The sequence below is a fragment of the Anabrus simplex genome, chromosome 1, assembly GCF_040414725.1.
Source record: "Anabrus simplex isolate iqAnaSimp1 chromosome 1, ASM4041472v1, whole genome shotgun sequence".
Taxonomy (NCBI): domain Eukaryota; kingdom Metazoa; phylum Arthropoda; class Insecta; order Orthoptera; family Tettigoniidae; genus Anabrus; species Anabrus simplex.
In genome coordinates this window covers 442,052,973-442,074,447 of record NC_090265.1, presented here as the reverse complement: position 1 = coordinate 442,074,447, position 21,475 = coordinate 442,052,973, and the positions used below count along the sequence as shown (strand labels likewise).

The following is a 21,475-nucleotide window of genomic DNA, read 5'->3' as shown; positions in this document are numbered from 1 at the left end:
TGTTGTTGTTGTTATATTGGAGCGGTTTATTGTGAAATCTTAGGCGCAAGCCAGCATTCAAGTTGAATGACCGGCAAATGTAAACAAGTTTTATAGTCAAAATTTTTTTGTTAAATGAAAGTTAGTGTAGGGGTATAATGTTATAGGATAGGGCCTAGACCCAATAGCGTATTCCTTCGTGTGCAGCAAGGTGAGAGGCCGATCGGCCCTTTTGCTTTCTCAAGAAAAGTTATAATGTCTGACGACGGTGGGGAGCGATCCCAGGACATAGTGGTAGAAGGACAGGGAAAGGTGGTCGATAGCACGTTAGTGGACTTAATACGAAATTTAACTTTGAAGATGGATCAATTACAGACTAATAGTGTTTCATTAGAAAACAAAATAGATCAAGTACAGGCTAATAGTATTTCATTAGAAAATAAAGTTGATCAAATGCAGGCTGATAATGTTTCAACTAAACATGAACTTGCAGAACAAATGAAGGTTAATAGTGTTTCACTAGAAAACAAAATAGACCAAGTACAGGCTGCGTGCGAAGTTAATAAAACAGAACTCAAGGCACAAATAGATGCAGTTCAGGCCGCGAGCGTAGCGATGGGACAGGAACTTAGGGACAAATTAACTCAAGTCCAGGAAGCATGTCACTTCGCGAAAGACGAATTAAAAGTGCACATGGATGCGTACATTACCATCGTTAATGAAAAGGTTGACCGCGTTAGAGATGAGGCTCAAATGGAACGCGCAGAAATTAAGGAAAAATTGAACGCTAGTGTCAAGGAACTCGCCGCTCTGCGATTAACTGATAAAAAAGACATAGAATCACACATAGAGGAAATTCGGGATGAGTGTAGGAAGGAGAATGACATCGTCCGGGGACAAGTAGAAGAAAAATGCGCGCAGATAGCTGGCACCTTGGACAAGCATGGCAAGGGCATGAACGAGTTACGTGGGGAAGCCGCACGTACACTTGTCATCGTAGCAGGACTGAAAAACAAAGTCGAAGAACTAACTATAAATTTAGAAGACCGTAGCCAGAGAATAACTAAGTGCGAAGACGCAAACTTAGCGTTATTCCAGCGGACGGAAGATCTAATCGAACAGGGCCAATCATTTGCCGACACGGAAGTTCGCCTATTAGAACAATGCAAGGCGTATAATGGGCAAAATTCCGGCACAAAAGAAATAGCCAGTTGTAATCCCGACGGAATGGATGACATCCGAAAAGACTTGGAGATGTTGAAGGCTAGGTTGGAACCATCAGCGTCTAGCCAAGATTTTAACCTCCAATATCGCGAATACGAACCCCATGATAACCAGGGGATTCATAAGAAAGGAGGCCTATCCCATGCTGATACACACGGTTTCAAGTTTGAAAACAGAGATGGGTCGTCTACGTCATCAAGTGCTATCCCGACATCGGTGGTACACGTCATTAAGATGTCTGATGACAAGCCACCAAAGTTCGATGCCCGTGGGCATATTACCCCGAAAGGTTTCATCCGGGAAATCGCCGGTTATATAAGTGAGAATAAAATACCAGTAGAGCGACAACTGCGAACAGTCGAGAAATTCCTAGACGGAGCACCAGCTGTATGGTTCAGGGCTTTCTTGTATACTTTTGAAGATTTTGAAGGATTTCGGCGGGCTTTTCTCCAAAAGTTCTGGAGTATTCAGGAACAGCAGGAGTTAAGGCTGGAAGTATACTCCAGACGATATGCAACATCTTCACCAACGAAATTCTCTGATTACTTTGTGGCACAATTTCACAAGCTACGGGAGCTTGATAATCCAATGAGCGAAACAGAATTGATTAGCGCCATTGGAAAACAATTGCCATTCGAGGTCCAACGAATGATGATAGCGTCAAATGTCCAGACAGCTGTCGATGCGGAGGCTTTATTACGTCAATTAGACCTCACAACGCATCATTCGAACCCAAGACAAATTAGGAGCAGGGACCAACAGGTGAATAATATCGAACGGATAATCGAACCGAAGACCACTAGTACGAAGAACCAGGGAACTAGTACGGATCCGGAACCTCGTCGAGCATATAATACGGAGTGGAAGCCGCGACAATGGACGAGACCAAGGAATTTTGCGGAAGGCAACCGGCAAACCAACCAAGGGAACTTTCGAGCTGACAGGGGATACCGTGGATTCCAGAGAAGTAATTACAGGCCGTATCCAGCTAGGAATCAAGGGAACCCGAGATATTACCAGGGAGGATCTCGTCAAGAGAAGGATGACAGATACCAAGAGTCTAGGCGGTACATAGAAGAGCTGAACAAGAGAAAATGGAAGGAGGCGATCCATGATCGAGGCCGTGATGAGGAAGCGACAGGAGCGGAGAGCTTGCAATTCCAAAGAGCAAGGAAAGGGGGCAGCGGCCTAAACCCGAATGCACCGACGTTCGATTCGGGACAAGAAAACAAAAGGATGTGACTAGAAGCAGAGGATGAACGAGAGGAAGCAGATGACGAGCCGGAAGAAGATGATGTCGAAGAAGAGGATGAAGAAGATGACGGAAGGGAAGAAGAAGTCCAAGTAATCCATACACCAATTGAAGCAAGGCCATGTCCAGAGTGTGGAGAGATAGACAGAGACGTGCAGGAATTTGTCAATACAATCCATCAAATCGAAAGACAGAACGAGGAGTTAAGGGTCAGGAACCAGATGTTGAGAGACGAAATCAATAGCCGTCGCAGAACAGAGGATCCAATGTCAAATCATGATAGTGATGATATGGACACATCATAAAAAAAAAAAATCTCATGATGCTCACTAGATTTTTTTTTACCTGGGCAAGAGGAAGATGAACCCGAGTGACTTAGGCCCATAATCAATCATGATTTGATCGGTAAAATAATATGAGACATTTATTGAAATACAGAGGAGTGTATTTGAAAATATTTCGTTTATGTAATGTTGAAATCAGAGCGAAGGAAGGACGACAGACTGGAGCCTGACGGATTAGCTCAACCCGACAACTTTTAGCTACTTCACAGCAGGGAATATCATTAGTTGGCGTACAAGGAAATACAGAGTCCACAAATAAGTCTTGGTCAGAAAGAGGAAGGGGGAGAATCATACAAAGAAAACTCACCACATGAGTAAGACCTTGGGATATTTTTGGTAGGACGGAAATTCCATGACCTCATGGAAAATTACAGCGGCTGAGTGTACGTTCGCTAGCCTAAGTTCGAGCAGGTGGAGATTTAAATCACGTGACCGCTTGCCGGCCAATAGTAAAAATTTGATGGGAGACTCAGTGATACCATCTTAAGGAATGATGGATGAGATATTTTCGTAACTACAAAAGTATTCAGTAATAAATTAATATGAGTACGCGGATGGATGTAATGAATTTATTAGATGTCACGCATGGAAAAATAATCAATACTTATTGGCAAATTAATTAAATTGAAGGCTGGATTTCTTGGAAACCGGACAGCTTGAATCTCATTGGCTGAAAGAAGACCACGTTGTCAGGGACGCTTACGAAGGCGCGAAATGTGAGGAGCGAAATCCATCCATATCTCCTAAATCTGTGATCACCTGGAGTTCATATTTTATCCAGCAGATATGCTAGCGGAGTGGATTGATTTGATGTAAATTTTAACTTCCAATTCGGAGTGCAAGTACCGATATTAAAAATCCACCCCCTCCCTAAGGGGCATGACGTCAACAAATCCGCGGGAAAAAGGCTTCATCCATATATACGGAGCTGAATTGACGCTCGCCAGCCACTTGTCTTGAATCGTTGGAGCTGAATTGACGCTCGCCAGCCACTTGTCTTGAATCGTTGGAGCTGAATTGACGCTCGCCAGCCACTTGTCTTGAATCGTTGGAGCTGAATTGACGGTCGCCAGCCACTTGTCTTGAATCGTTGGAGCTGAATTGACGGTCGCCAGCACACGTGAATTGAATATCGGGAGTTGAACTGTTGGTCGCCGGTAACTTAGAATTCTACGGACGTACAGTCATTTAATGGCGCGAGCATCCGCCAGTGTTTGTAAAGTGTGATCGCGCTCAAGCAACATGTTAAATCTGGAAATAGTTAACGTAGGACAGTGTCTGTCATTTATGAATAATCAGTGACGTAAAGTAATTATCCTGCAAGAGAGTAGTATAAAATATATCACCATAAGTACGTACATAATAGACTGTGTGACGAACAGTACTTTAAGGAAGTAGTAGCCTGTACTTAGCTATACCGAACCGATGTAATGAACACGTCAAGAATGCCGTATAAATCGGGCGTATCGCGGCGGGCGTAGTAGTTGACACCACGTCGTACGTGTCCAGGTCCATTGTGCGGTAGGTGGACGAAGATTAAATAGTGTAAATATATTAAATTCTTGGGTCTAGGATAGAAATTTGTTGTATCCAAATTAAAGCATACAGTGTTAACGTAGTAAATGGTGAAGGTTTGTGGTAATCAAGATATGAGTGTAAAATAATAATAATGTGCCAGGAAATCTTTTGTGAAACTACGCCATCAAGGATGGAGGAGTAAAACGCAGAGAGGGGCTGGATGAAGCCTCTCGTCTGCAAAGCTGCAATGGAATACCGATAACTAAGATGAGTACTAAACTGTAAAATATATTTGGGAAATGTTATCGTGATGGGAAAAATGGGAATAATTTGATTATACTTGGTTACCTTCTGTAACAAGATGGGTCGCTTAACGACCCCATCCTAAATTTGTAGCACGGACAGTAGTAAATCATAATAATGTAAATAATCGGGTCTTTTATGTATTCAGTTTGTTGGAGATGTAAATTTGTATATATAGTGTAGTACGTTAAGTCATGCATGCATTCATTATTTTCTTTGTAGTCGATAAATTTTCTTTACATTTGATTTTGATTATGCTAGTTAAATAAGACCCGATATGTGCTTTTATGTTTTGTCATTTTAACGAGCCATTTAATGACATGGAAGGAAAATCCAGCTTCGCCATACCAAGTGTGTTTTGTTGAAATTAATATGGTCATATTTTCAAAGTGAAGTTGTTAAATTTGTGAGATGCGATTAATATAATATTTCCAAGTAAATCATATCTGGAGTGATTAGTGCCAGAATAAATTGAATTTGTAAAAGGGGTTATGCGTTAAACATAATAAGAGTGGACTACCGAGTTACAGGCGAAATTATTATTTTTTTTAAATATTAATAATAATAATAAATAAATAATATAACTATTTTTTTTGTGAAGATATTTCTTTTTTAAATATGATTTGGAGATAATAATAATTTATGTGATCAAGTGTTGAGTTTATTGGGAATTATTTAATGACGGGAGGTCGTTTTAATTTGGAATTAAAGTGCGTGATAATTTAATTTGATCGATTAATAATATTGAAATGTAGATCGGTGTTAATAATCCGTACATGTTAATGAACGTGTGGTTTAAATTACGGTCCAATATTTTTTTACGTATAAATGTCGCGTTTTGAAGTTGCGATTCATTAGCCGGAACATGTAGTGCTAATATTACGAGACCATGATTGTCAAATTTTGGTCAATATAATTTCAAGATGTTACGATTATTTGTGGAGAATGAACTAAGGCATAGATCCAAATGAGATAGAAAATGTGAAAGAATTTGCAGTCAGATAATAAAAGGTCGTACGATGTCCGAAATGAATAAATAAGTCAGTTGATAATTCTGTGAGGAATAAATAAATGAATCGAGGAATATTGAGATAGAGAGGAAAATAAATTCCGTACGAGAGACACTTAGGATATTGATATGAGTGTAAAATGTACGGGCAGTGTCACAGAGAAATACTGAGTTACGCAGCGGGTAGAATTCGAACCCGTGACAGCATGTACGAAATAAATAGACTGCACAGCTATTCGTTGAGATACAACGGATCTAAGGATAATGAGAGTTCAGATTCCACAGAAATGGTCGTATATTGTATTCATTGTAATAACGAGTGTGGACAATCATGATGTCGTAATAATAATAATAATAATAATAATAATAATAAATATTGCAGATAAAGGATTGGACCGCCTTAATTAAATGAGCGTTGATAACGATGTTAAACGGGAATCTAATTGAGAATATGCAACCGATAATAATAACAATGTAAGGACGATGTTAAATCACCGCGGTCGGATTAATAATAATTGTCATAATAATAACTGTAATGATGTCGTTGGTTGATCAGTGAATTAATTTGTAATTGCGACCGATATCTTAATATATAATTTGGCGGAGGTGACCGGTCCATTAATAATAATAACCTCTTAAGTGACGTGAATAACAATAATAATATCTTGAGTCACCTATTAATTAATAATAATAATAACCACGAGAGGGATATAATAATAATAATAACAGTAATAACCACTTGGTGTTTGCATCCCGCATAATAATGACGATATTAATCAACGTGACAGTGCCAGGGACCGTTGAATAATAATAATAATAATAATAATAATAATAATAATAATAATTTCGAGGATGATAATATCGTGAATTAAATTATTTGGTGACGATATCCCTCTATTCGTATGTTTGAACAATGAGAATGATAATATTAGAGTCTTTTGGTGTCTTTTTATTGTACGGTTTCCGTATGGGACGATGTTACAGTCATACTTGCGTGTTTGTTTACTTCGCTCGCGATGCGAGGGGGGTCACTGGCCACGGTATTTCCCACCGCTTCTCGTTATCTCATCTGTGTCAGTAGTCTACTGAGGCTAACTGGTGACAATTCAGATCACAAGTAAATAAAATGTAAATGCTAATTCATTGGTATGGTATCAGCTGGATATCGTAAGATAGGGACTGTCCGCGGAATCCAGTTTTCGCACTTCACGAGAAACATTACCCAGTCCGAGTACCGGTCTCGGAAAAATGTATATAGCCGGAGTACATCATCTTAGTTAAATCGGGAAGCCGACCGTAACATGGGTTATACTCGGGCTCCCGATAGAAGGAAGCTATATCCTTGAGTAACGGTTCGATTCAAATGGAATCGATCCGTAAATTATACCTCCAAAATGTCATTTTATTTCAGAAGCAACGCAGCAAGATATTGATACCACTTGCGGTATGGCAAGTGATTTATATATGTAACATGTGTGTAAATTCAAATATTGTTGCCACGTGTATCAAAGTTTTATACGTCAAATGGCGTAATAAACCGCTCCTTCTGGCAAATTATTTCAAAGGAAACCACTCTCATAATCTTTTTATTGTAGTTAGATGATGCCCTTTTTAAAGTAACAGTCACTTCCTAGTCCTATCATGGAGTCCTTAAATTCAAGTTACAATCGAGCCTTCCCCCTTTTAATTTTAAGTTGCTCCGTTCATCCCCGTGTTCTATTATGCCGTTATATTTATATTTGATGATTTAAATAATGAACCGACACCCCTGAGATAAATGCTAGTCTGGGACTCGGGAGGTGGACGGGTGCAATATATATATATATGGTTCATTCATTACATCCCTGACCCGGTCAAAGACTCGAAAACAGGTTGTAGGTTTTTCATTAAACAATGGGACATGCCAACTGGAACATTATTTAATTTCTTTACATACCTAGTAATATATAGATGGTTATAAATCTATTTCAACTGAGTTACATTCACATTCTTGTATTTTTCTAGTGAATGTATACTGAATGCTTTATTGCTATATTAGTCAACATTTTAACTAATAAGTGTCAATAAGGCTTACAATGAAATTATTAACAACATATCTAGAAAAGAAACTTGCCTGATCAATAAAAGAATAAGCTTAATAGTTAAGGTAAATTGCCAACAGAGTGCAGCACCATTCCAATTTAGGATTTGAGATGCTTTAGATGATATTTTTATCTCTCATAAATGTAGACAGGAAAAAAGGAATACTTACATGCCCTTAAGTTTCTGTCGGGACAATGGTACAAGCCTGTTAAAAATGGGACATCTGGCCACCCTATGTATATCCTCCTGTTTCTTACTAAGAAATAATCCAGTAGAACTAGAGGAAGTCTGTTTAGTTTACCTGGTTTGCTGATCTTACTGTACATGGTGTCCATAAATATTCTTTCAATACATGGAAATTACTTGAAGCATTTTTGGAGCAATAATATTCAATTTAGTGACAGACTGGACAGTGTAAGAAGGAAGAGATTTGAGTGAGAATTGGAATAGCAGACTGCTGTATGCTCAGAAGCCTAGGTTAGTTTTTGAATACCAATGCGTTCTGTGTATACAAGAATGAGGTGAAGTGGACCAAATAATGACTGAGAAGTGGTGCGAAGGAAGTGGGAAGAATATGGCCCCAACAGATTCACCCAACATAAAATAGCTGAAAACTCTACATAATGATGATGATGATGATGATGATGATGATGATGATATTAAGATACTGAATTTTTCAATAGAACCTGTTCCCATTGTACAGTGTGGTGCATGAAATGAGTCACCATTTGTTTCTTACATAATTTATCAGTTGAGATTAGATATCCCATTGAGCATCTCAACAGCAGTAGCAGTAGAGCATGGAGAACAAATGAGTTAGGAAATGATGTGTGATTCATGGTACCGTCAGTAGGAGACATGTTTACAACAATAGCCAACAAGGGAAGACTTGACAACGCATCAGTGATCAGCAGTTATGTTACTCTTTCATGAAACAAAAAGCCTTGTTGTGATTCAGAAGCGTTTTCGACAACAGTTTAATAATAACAATATAATACCAAAATAGTTGGTCCATTATTGGACATTATAAATTTTCCAGCTAACTCATTCCTGATTGCCACCAGCATTTCACCCCAGTGTGCTAAGTTGGGCTCATCAGTTGTGCTATTTATCAACTGATGAGCCCAACTTAGCACACTGGGGTAAAATGCTGGCAACCAGGAATGAATTAGCTAGAAAATTTATAATGTCCAATAACTGATCAACTATATTCGTATTATAAATTTACTCACTGGGAACAAATATTTCAGGTTCCCTATGGGAATCAACATCTTTATCAACAGTTTAATACACAATGAGCCTCTTGCAAGAGAACCATTCACAGGCTGTATGAGAAATTTGTATGAGAAGAAACAATACTGGAACCAAAACGATGTCGATTAAAGCCTGTTTGTTCGCCGGGGAATACTGAAGCACTACAGACTGCCATACAGAGAAGCTCCGGCACGTCGTGTAAAGGCCAATTGTACAACTGGAAATATCCAGACACTCGGTTCAACAGATTCTTAAAAGTGACCTCCATACAAGATGACTTCTGTACAGAAGCTCACTGATGAACACAAGCATCATAGACTACTGTATGCTCGTTGGGTGGAGCATTAAACAACTAACTCTTAACAACATTTGGTTTCCTGATAGAGCGCATTTTCATTTGGACGGTCAGATTAAAAACAAATTGTACACTTATGGGCTTCTGAAAATCCACAATTGCTTCATGACCGACAACATCATGCTCAGAGGATAACAGAGTAGACCGCAATTTCCAGTCAGGGACTTACTAGACCCTTTTTCTTTGAAGATACTGTGAACAGTGAGCATTATTTGAGCATGCTCTGCAATAACTTCATTCTACAACTTCTTACTACTGTGTGCCTTTCAACACTCAGTGATTCATGCAAGATGGAGCAAGGCCAAACACTGCAAACACTGTGTTGGATTTCTTACATGAGCATTTTGACATGTGGGTCATTTTACTCAGGTTTTCAGGTCATTTCAATGACAGACAATTCTGACTCCCCAATAGTTCAGGCCTCATTCCATGTCACTTTTTTCCTTTTGGGGATTCCTAAAGGAAAGGATTTTTTCAAAATGTCCACATGATTTAATGGAGCACAGAAGACTTATTCTTTACACTTGTAGAGAAATCACCGAAGACACATGCTGTAGGGTAATCGTTAACATCAGTGTTTGTTCGAAGGAAAAATGGTGACTCATTTCATGCACCACCCTATAATTCAATACTGCCCTCAAGAGGCTATAGTGATCTGTATTTTGAATGAATACACAACAGATCAATAACTTTCAGAGTAAAACACTTCTCAATGACAGCCTTGTGAGAATGGGGAAACAACATGCTGGGCCGTGCACTTCTGTACTAATCATATGTATGGACAAGAATGTGCATAAGAATAATGAGAAAGACAGACTTCTTCCAGCAGTGGACTTTAGCAGAAAATATTCCTGGAATAACAGATGAGTTTTATTTTTTGCTATGAGGTGTGGTACATGTGCATTACATTCTACTTTCACTAATGTCTTCAATAGACTATCTGCATCATATTTCATTTCACACTCAGAGACAGAAATTATATACTAGCCCAGAGCCATGCACCCTAATTTTTCCACTTATAAGAAGACAAACAAACAAACAAACAAACAAACAAACAAACAAACAAACAAACAAACAAACAAACAAACAAACAAACAAATTAATTAATTAATTAATTTAAGGGCCAGATAAGAATAGACCCAGGTTTCAGAGCAATCTGCTATCGCAATTCTCACATAAATCTTTCTCCTTCTCATACCATCCAGTCTATCACTAAGCTTCCTTGGATTCTGAGTAGAGAAGAAAGGGTTGGATGGGACCAAAATAGATACAGGTCATGTAACTGTCAAATTTCTGATTTGTCCATTGTGAAATTCTCTAGGAAAACTGTCTTCTCTTTTCATCATTCATTTTTCAGCTTGACTCTTTTCTTGTATTCTATTTATTTGAACATGTTATACAATATGTTAGGGAACAAAAGCAACAAATACAATAAAAACAATACACAATAATCCGTAGTCAACTGAATTACAGATAATAATCCCAAAACTAAACTAATAATTATAGCTAGCATGTAATACATTTGTTGCATATGTACTCTCTTCTTTGATTGTATGTTATGCAAAACATTTATGGTTGTTCAGCTGTTACATGTCATAACTGCATGTATCATTAGGGATTTACTTCTATGTGTAACACAATCAGTGTTTCTTTGAGAATAATTTTAAAAGCTAACTCATTTCAAATATAATGCCTAGAATACCTCAGCTTTCATGAAATACTTTTGTGTCAAGGCTACAAAATTTTAGACATCTCAATGGGACATGAAAAGACAAGGAGTTCAGCTGGTTGAAATAAAATGACTATTTCTTCTAAATGAACAAACGAGAATTCAGTTGTAAGATCAATCAATCAATCAATCAATCAATCAATCAATCAATCAATCAATCGCTACCGACCTGCATTTAGGGCTATCACCCAGGTGGCAGACTCCCTCTTGAAGAATTTCAGGAAACTTAAAATTTATAGAATATCTCCCATAGTAAATTATTTCAATTCCTAATTCCTCTTCCTAAAAATGAAATTCTGCCCCAATTTATCCCCTTGAATTCCAAACTTTATCCTCATATTCTGATCTTTCCTAACTTTAACAATTCAATTCAAACTTATTCATCTACAAGCCATCTCTCCACTAACAGCTCAAAACATACCACTTAGTTCAGCAGCTCCTCTCCTTACTCCCAAGTCTTCCCAGCCAAACGTTAGAAACATTTTTATAACACTACTATTTTGTCGGAAATCACCCAGAACAAATTGTGCTGCTTTCCCTTGGATCTTTTCCATTTATCGCATCAAGTAATCCTGGTGTGGGTCTTATACACTGGAATGATACTCTAAATGGGGTCCTATCAAAGACTTATGCGCCCTCTCATTTACATCCTTACTACAATCCCTAAATATCCTCATAACCATATGAAGAGATTTATAACTTTTTTTACAACTTCATTAATGTGATTACCCCAATGAAGATCTTTCCTTATATTAACACCTAGTTATGAAGAGTGATCCTCATGAGGTACTTTCATTCTGTCAATACAGTGATTAAAATTGAGAAGACTTTTCCACTTGATGAAACTTACAACCTGACATTTTCCTTCATTTTTCCTTATACCACTATCTGCTGTCAATATCGAAACTATGTTGAGGACTTTTTGCATTTAATGGTGAAGTTCTGCAATATTTTAAAAATATTTCTATTTTGAATCAAGTATACTAATTATAGATATGTTTAGAATCTATGCAAAGTCGTGGGAAAAATCCTCAACACAATATCCACTGCCACAGCTCATGGGGAGAAAGTTAAAAAATTATGCTTTTTTTAGTGACAGGTAGAAAGTCAATGTCAGCAGCTTTCATTTGACTTTTAGGTTTAAAGAGTATTTTTAAGGTCATATATCTTTAATGAGAGAGGAGATTCATTATGATTAAATGATGGTAAATTTGCTCTTACCTAGTAAAGACCACATGAGTAATGGCCTTCTACCGTATAAGTCACTCCATGGGCCAAGGAAGAATGACAACACTGCTGGTACACATGATTCCAAAAGAGACTTGCCCAACAGTAAAACTGTAGTATGAGGCTGCACCAGTGTTTCAATATGATGGAGCTCACTGTCAGAACCTTGACTATCAAGATGAGCACACACTGTGTAGTTGAAGTTTAAAGTGACTCTGCATGTCTGATACAGATACAGGTTGGTGAGTATAGTACCCGACAGTGATGAGCTAAAGAACACCAACACCACCAAAGGTTCAACTGTGATCCACCGGTGGTATGCTTTAGGAAGATTGATCTTAATATCATCAGAAGGAAGAAGCTGACTTCTAGATCCACATGTGTCATCCATCCTTGTTTGTGCTGAACTTACCCTGTAAAAATAATTTTAACGAGTGTTTAACATAAATTTCAAGGTAAAAGAACCTATAACTTTCTACTTTGTAGATTTTAATATTCAATGACACAAAGAATAACTCCTGATCAACAGTGTCAAGTACATCTACTCATGTTAGAGTAGAGGTTGAAAGTTACGTAGAAATTGAATTAACAAATTATGTTAAACCACCTTTGAATTGCAAAACAAGTTTTGTTGTAGAATCAATTACATGTACAACATACTGTAACTATACAGAACTGAAAATAAAAACATACCTCTAATAGAACCTTAATGATGCTTCTTGTAAAACAAGTCTGAAAAAATAGGAATAAACCATGCAACTTTAAATGGTCTAAAAAAGATTCTTTTATATTGTCTAATGACAACCTAAAGTATTTGTATTTCTGTAACTATTGGTGGATATTGACCAATTTATCATAATTTTTGATCCTTCTGGCCTGTTTTTAGTAGATACAAATTCAGTAGGAAATTGCTTGTAATGTTTTTTTTAATGTGCCTACGTATGACAGCTTTCCCTTTTGAAGCTCAAAAATCAGGTTGGTGTCTGAAAACCAGTTGTCTGCCATAATATTATGCAATGTTCCATAAATAGGTTCTACGAGCCTTCTGACTACATCTGTAGGTTTATTGCTGATGTTATAAACACCTTAGGGTTGTTTTCTGGCATAGATTTCTAGATTATAAGAGCAGAGGACTTTTGCATCTATAAGAGTATATGTTTTTGTGCCATATTTATTTGGTTTAGAAGGAATATATTGCATAAACCCACATCTTTCTCTGAAGGCTTCTAGTTTCTCATCAGGTGTGAAATTATTTTTACAATTAATCACAAATTTTGTGAACAAGTCCCAAACTGGTACAAGGTAATTGATTTTTCTTCTTTCTTCCCTGCTTGTCCAGTCATCAAACCTAATGCACCTGATGAGGAATATGAAATGTCGCAATGGCATTACAAATCTGAACTTCTCAACACCATCACTATCTGTGCCCTACAGTTCCTCTAGTTTCTGCTTGCCGCCTCTCAGTGCACCTGCCAGATAGAGTAAGCCAATAAAAGCTTTTATTTCTATCTTGTCTGCCAACCTTGCGTCCTTTTCTCAGCTGAAATTACCTTGAACCTCTATGTACTGATCTGTATACTGAACAATATCATCCAGCATATCTTCGGTCACTAAACAGCTCCATGAATCCAATGGTCTCTTTGCGTTTCTTATTTACCAGTGACTCCAGGTAGTTTAGTCAGTATGTTATGTGACCTCCAACGTACTTAGGAAGAACACTACAGCTTTTTCCACTTCATCACACTGTCTATTCCCATAAAGTATGTACCAGGCTCATCTACAAAGCATGATTAATCTGCATCCATCTCACTCTCAGAATCACTCTCTCTTTCCTCAACAATGTCATCACCTTCGGATCCCTCATCACTGATACACTCATTATTACAGTCACTGTCACTTTCACATAGAACTGAACAAATTAATTCAGTGTCATTTGTGTTTTCTGGGTTGAAGCACTCCTCATTTACTGCTGTCAACACACATACTCAAGGATGTCACGCAGCATCACGTCACGATCGGTCGCGCTGTATCCCACAAAGACAAGACTAATAGGGAAAATGTGAACAGAAAGACAGAAAATTCCAGCAGGGAATTCGCAAAGCAGCTATAAGCAGCTACTGAAAAGCATGGGCCAATGGAGCTTATCGTTTAAGAAATATGATGTGATGAATGACTTGCGTATCTTACAGATATGGCATGACCTACGGAAGGTTAATGCTCATAAAAAGATGAAAGAGACTTCAGGAATGTTTAGAAGCTATTGCACTGGAGTACCAGTGGATAACAACAACATCATTGTCAACATTCTGGATAAGTTGAATCTTTGGAAGTCATGTTGAAAAGCTCTGACAGATCCCCTCAGTATAATATTGTTGAAGATGGAATGGGACCAGACATCTTAAACAAAGAGGTGCTAAAAGTTTGGGGGTTTTTTGTTTGTTTTTTGCCAGTGGTTTACCGTCGCACTAACACATCAATGGTTTTTAGTGACATAAAGATGGGAGAGAGTTAGGATTGGAAAGGTGATGAGCAATGCCTTAATTAAAATACAGTCCCAGCATGGTGCTAAAAAGTCATACAACATACAACAGTCAAAGTGTAGAAAAGCAGTTGGTCCGGATGATGTTCATATGGAATTACTGAAGGACGCAGACAATCAAATACTATAAGCCCTAATACACTTGTTCAACTTGGTCTATCAAACTGGGTAATTCCTCAAGACTAGCTTAAATCTACCTTTACCACCTTTTCAAGAAAGCCCAGTATAAATGATGTGAAGATTATCATACTATTAGTCTTATGAACCTTGTACTGAAACTGTTCTTGGGGATCATCCATGCCTCTATCTATTGGAAATGTGAACAGAGGGTCTCTAAAACATAATTTGGTTTCAGGAGTGGACTTAGAACAAGAGATACTTTATTCTGCACGCAAGTTGTTGTGCAATGTGCCATCGATATCAAGAAGAATGTATACCTTTGTTTTATAGATTATGAAAAGGCCTTCAACGAAGTACAATATGAGAAGTTAATGGAGATTCTACAGAACATTCATCTAAATAGAAGAGACATGTGAATCATTACAAATTTGTACTGGAATCAGAATGCTGCTGTGAGAGTGGATGGAACACTATAAGAAGAAATAGAAATCTGTAGAAGTGTCAAACAAGGATGTGTTCTACCCCTGCTATTATTAATATCTATTCATAGATGATTTTGATAGAAGCAGTTGCTCAGCATGCGTATATCAGAATCCATGTGAATGGAGGATGTATCGATGCACAAACCAGACGACACAATGCTTTTAGTTTAAAGCATAGACACCTGCCTGTCGTAAGAGGTAACTAAAAGGGGCCCCAGGGGCTCTGAACTTTGGAGCGTGGGTTGACGACCACGGGGATCTCAGCTGAGTCCTGGCATTGCTTCCACTTACTTGTGCCAGGCTCCTCACTTTCATCTATCCTATCCGACCTAGGCCCTATCTTGGTCAACTCTTGTTATTTTCAGACCCCAATGGTATTACATATGGAGGTCTAGGGAGTCTTTCATTTTCACACCCTTTGTGGCCCTTGTCTTCCTTTGGCTGATTCCTTCAATTTTCGAAGTGTTGGATCCCTTCCATTTTTTCCCTCTGATTAGTGTTATATAGAGGATGGTTGCCTAGTTGTACTTCCTCTTAAAACAATAATCACCACCATCACCACCTTAAATCATAGACAATCTACAAGAACTACTGAAAGAGATGCATGTGGCTTGTACTAGATATGGTCTAAAAACAGACACTAAAAAGACTAAATAAATGATATTCAGCAAAGACCTAGTGTTTCGAACCACTGTCACCCCATTAATGGTGGGCCTGAATAGTCCACTACATACAAGCTCATATCATTATATGTCACATCCTTGCAGTGGCAAAGCGTGCTAGTTTCCACTGTTACCACTGGTAACAGTTTGAAATTATAAAATCTAGTACTCTATACTATTAATATTTAATATATTTATTTCTTCGCCGGGCAATCCGAACTCAATTATTCTAACCAATGTGTAATCGAACGATTGTTAAGAAAAATATTTAACATGCTTTTTTTTAAGGAGAAAAGCAGAATTATAAATGAAGGACAACTGCATCCAACTCTGAATGTAACTACACAACTTAACAGAGTTACATGGTCAAAGGATGTCGCTACCTGATTTCAAGGCGTCATGTTTTGCGAGTGAACGATATATCCTGTTGGTAGGGTTCAGAATCATGTGCAAAATGTGCTCATTGGACATTAGTACCATCCATCCTGTAGGAGAATAGCCACCTTATAACCATGTCACACGTTAGGTGGGTTGCATAAAACTACATTGGAAGGGGCAGCTGAATCACATGGTATAAAAACTTAAGTAGGTCTGTGTTTGACTATGGCAGTCAATTTATACATTTGGCATCAGATGATAAAAAGAAAGAGAAGAGACTCATTACAATACACAGGGAGCCCAGCACTAAATTTCCAAATGGAGGACAGACTTAACAAAAGGAGAACTTTTCATATAAATGGAGGACATATGGAATTTTAATTTTGAAATACATAGTTTACTATTACAGTACATAACTTACAATTATGTAGATGAAGATACTAAAGTTGTAGATATTTTATGCTGATACTTATCGACTGCACCCACTTTCGACAACAAAGATGAATTGTTTTCTTGTAATAAATAATTGACCGGGCGAGTTGGCCGTGCGCGTAGAGGCGCGCGGCTGTGAGCTTGCATCCGGGAGATAGTAGGTTCGAATCCCACTATCGGCAGCCCTGAAAATGGTTTTCCGTGGTTTCCCATTTTCACACCAGGCAAATGCTGGGGCTGTACCTTAATTAAGGCCACGGCCGCTTCCTTCCAACTCCTAGGCCTTTCCTATCCCATCGTCGCCATAAGACCTATCTGTGTCGGTGCGACGTAAAGCCCCTAGCAAAAAAAAAAAAAAAAAAAAATAATTGTAAAACTCTCCACATGGCATGTTTTTCAAGTTGTTCTTCATTACTGTAAAACTCTTAACTGAATCTGTCAGCAGACTGTTTATTTCTTCTTACCACTGTGTATTAATCAGCAAAAACACTCTTTTTTTTTAACAGTTGCATGCAACCTGGAATAACGAAATAAAACTGACAAATTTTAAGCAGCTCACTAAATGTTTCAATGTCAGGGCTACATTTGAAAAAATCACACCAATGACTATCTAATGTTTATCAATGGAACTCCAGGCATAATTCTGAACATTGCAAAAAATGGTCAAAATGCTTAGAATCATCCATTTACACACCTATAGATTGCAAATACTGGAGACAAGGAAGAACACCTTCACACTTAATGTCTTTGATATTATAAGGCTTCTTCCACTGGAAACACTTAAAATCTTCCATCATAGGGTAACTCCACTTTAATAGCGACTGAATACAAGCCATAAAAACCAACAACACGTTCTACAAATGCAATGCATTCCCTTCTGAATCCATTTTCAGTGAGGAATTCCAGCTACCGTTTGACTTTAAGAGGCAAAAATTTACTTTCCATCCTATCATTCAGTATGGCCATAGTTGAACCTAATACATCACATACTTCTGCTATAGAGATCGTTTCTTTTTCAGTGGATGAAATTCTGTTGTGCACGGTCAAATGCCTTCCCGACACCACCTTGTGTAGAAGGGCAATGGAGATTCGCGGATTTTGCTGACGCCATCTTGAGTAGTAGGGCAATGGGGATTTGCATAAGAGAGCATGACTAACCTCATGGAAGGGCCTAAATACACAGGGCCCAGTTTTACGGATAGATGCCCTTCCCGACGCCATTTTGGAGGGGTCTAACTACACAGGGCTCATCTATACGGTCAGATACCTTTCCCGTCGCCATTTTGGGGGCCTAACTACACAGTCGCTGTATTGGACCCAGTTTTACGATCAGATGCCCTTCCTATTATCATTTCGGGCGGCCTAACTACACCACCGCAATAATGGCCAGTTTTACGGTCAAATCCCCTTCTCGTCGCCATTTTGGATGGGCCTAACTACACAGGGGCCGATTTTACGGATAGACGCCCTTCCCGTCGCCAATTTGAGGGGCATAACTACACAGTCGCAATCTAGGGCACAGTTTTAGGGTCAGATGTCCTTCTCTCCTCACAGACAATATTTTGTAGGGTCTTAACTACACTGTCGCCATTTTGGGCCCAGTTTTATATATAGATGCCCATCCCGTCGCCATTTTTGAGTTTCCTAACTATCCAGTTGCCATCTTTGGCCCAGTTTTACGTACAGACGCCATTTTGACAGGGCCCAATTACATAGTCGCCATCTTGGGCCCAGTCTTACGGTCAGATATCCCTCCCTCCTCCTCATCTGGCCTAGTCGCCCCTTGGAGTGGCGACACAGCTGTGACAATAAGCGCGGGCGATTCAAAAATTCCGTTTTAACATGCAGCGATTACGTCGACATGGCTATGCATGTTTGGACCTTTTCATTATCAAGGTCACTCTTTAGTAAACTGATGATTTTATAGATGTGTAAGTGTGAGTTTGTCTTTAGTCTCTGAGATACAGTGACAGAGAGTAAAGCGCTTTATTCCATCACGACAAGATTAATAGTTGATGTACAAGGCTTTAAAGTAAACGCCAACAAATTTGTGTTCAAGGAGGTGGTTGTGTTAGACTGCACTCTGTTGTGGGCGCCAAAACTCGTCAGTTTAGTATTTAGCTCACTTTTCCCTTACTGTTTGCAAATAGATGAAGACAAAAAGCAGACACAATGGATAGAAAGAAATTAGGTCTACAGTGGGAAGAAAAAGGAATACCTATCACTTTCTATTTATGATCATGAACGCTTATTTGTCAAGAGCACATCTTGTTTTTTAAAGGGCTGTGAAAAGAAGGAATGGCTGTGTGAGTATCTACCATCAAGATGCGAAATTATCGACATGCATGAATTAGGATGTCCATCATTTAAAACTCTTCAAAAGGAGCATAGTGGAGAAACAATTAAACAGTCTTTACGAAAACGTGTGCATGCTCTTTGACTGGTTGTGTTGCAGTGCACGACGGGAGGTGAACAACATATGTAAATTGCAGTGTCAAAATGACGTCAGTGTGAAATACACATTTGTAGAGTAAATACACCATGTCATTTCTATCTGATACTAAGTGTAACGCAGTTGAAAAGGCAATCGTAAAGTTTTATGCTCGCAAAAAAACTAAACACTTTTACTGAAGAAGCATGCAGTAAGGTCTTATGGCGACGATGGGACAGGAAAGAGCTAGGAGTGGGAAGGAAGCGTCCATGGCCTTAGTTAAGGTACAGCTCCAGCATTTGCTTGGTGTAAAACTGGGAAACCACGGAAAACCATCTTCAGCGCTGCCGAGAGTGGGGTTCGAACCCACTATCTTCCGAATACTGGATACTGGCCGCACTTAAGCGACTGCAGCTATAGAGCTCGGTTTACTGAAGAGTTGAACGCATCACCAAAGGTATTTCTGGTCGATGTAGCAGCGAATGCTGTAAAGAAGAGCTGAGATAAGGTGCCTCGTGAGTGGACTTAAGATCCTGTTTTGTTAGAGTTTCAAACGTGCAGTTTAGATCATGAACATGTGAGGTTTAGCTCGGAGACCTTCCCTGAGACAGTGCCGTACAAGTCAACTCATTAAACTGTATAACGGATCCAAAACTAACGAGTTGTCTTCGCTTATAAACACTTATCATGACTGCAAAAAGAGTAAGCAAATTGTCGCAGAAAAAGGTGAAGAAACGTGCTGGGAGAAAGGTGAGGAAGCATGCTGGGCATGGACTCATCAATAAGGTGATTGAACTTCTTCCTTTTGAGCTTCATCTTCCTAGTAGCCAGTACTGCGGCCCTGGAACACTAGTTACGTTCGCTTGGCACATGGTGATCCTGGTATTAATTTGTTAGATGCTGCCTGCAAAGAGTATGACATTGCTTATCACCAAACAATCCTGAACTAAGACGTGTAGCTAATGAAAATATGCTTCGTAAAGCTATGCAGCGCGTGTCGTCACCTAATGCTTCACTTACTGAGCCGGTGATATTAAAGGAAACCTCTTACTGGGTGGTGGCATTAAACAGCGAAGACCGTAGAAATAATCTATGTAAGAAAAGAGAGAACAGATTTACTCGAAGAAAGAAAAATGTATACATTCTAAAATAAATACGAATTCTGAAACATATTGCAGGTGTTTTTAATATTAATCTTACCCTGCAGCATGTCCTAAATAAACTAGTAGTAATAACGTTGACTTGCAAGTTTAATCCTATCTTATGACGTAGAAGAAAGGAGAGGTAGAGGTTCGAGAATGAAAACCTCAAGTTTTAAAGTAAATACTCTTTATTAACTCATGAATTGAAGTTGTTATTGAAACCAAGCCATTTGACATACAGTTTATTTCCACAACGTCGAATAACACGTTCGATTAAATAGTGATCAGGATATTTTGTTTTCTGCAGTTCTCCGATGTAGAATCCTTCTTCAATAGGCTGTCCCGTGAGATCGCGAAGTAAATACGTAACTGGATTAGTAAGCTTAACACCCCTGATTTAAAAAATGTCAGTGCTCCAGTTAGGGTGTATCCTTTTCCAAAGATAGACTTGTGTGTGCTGATGCGAACGAAATCACCTTTTTAAAGCGATGGCGGCGCGGATCAGCCGTTTTGTTTACAGGATGAATAGCATCTAAGTGTGGGGTATTCTAAGTAACAAGAAGTGCCTTTGTGCCGATAGTGCGATGAGGTGTATCGTTGTAGGTAGACACGAGTCTAGGTAGCAGTTCAATCCAACGATAAGAACTTTGAGCTGTAAATTCTCGCACAATCATTGCTTTGAGTGTACGATTAAAGCGTTCTACAACACTTACTTTGAGATTACTGTATGTGGAGTACTGATGAATGCCAAGTAACTTGACGTAAGAAGAAAAATCCTTGTTTTAAAAATCTTTATCTTGATCGGTTTGAAGAAGCCTTGGACAGCGTTTCGATTGTACAACAATATGTTTAAATGCGTCTTTGACTTGAGCTGCTGTCTCAGAACGCACAGGTTGTGAAAAAGCTAACTTACAGTACACATCGATGACAGTAAGTAGATACCTCTACCCCTTATTGCTAGAGTCATATGGAATCATTTCTACTAAGTCTGCTTGTCAGAGATCATCTTTTCC

At 38.6% G+C, this 21,475-nt stretch overlaps 1 protein-coding gene across 4 annotated transcripts in view; it reads right to left on the bottom strand.

The window, feature by feature from the left end:
- The window catches only part of LOC136856926 (probable peptidoglycan muropeptide transporter SLC46), a 221,821-nt gene that overhangs the window by 146,077 nt on the left and 54,269 nt on the right, over positions 1-21,475 (bottom strand). For all 4 annotated transcript variants that reach the window (XR_010858474.2, XR_010858475.2, XM_067135184.2 and 1 more), the window contains exon 2: positions 12,271-12,689. Coding sequence is in view for 2 of the 4 variants with exons in the window: in XM_067135184.2 (XP_066991285.2) it covers positions 12,271-12,667 (397 nt within the window). In the remaining 2 variants the exon portion in view is untranslated. The remainder of the gene's footprint in view (positions 1-12,270; positions 12,690-21,475) is intronic.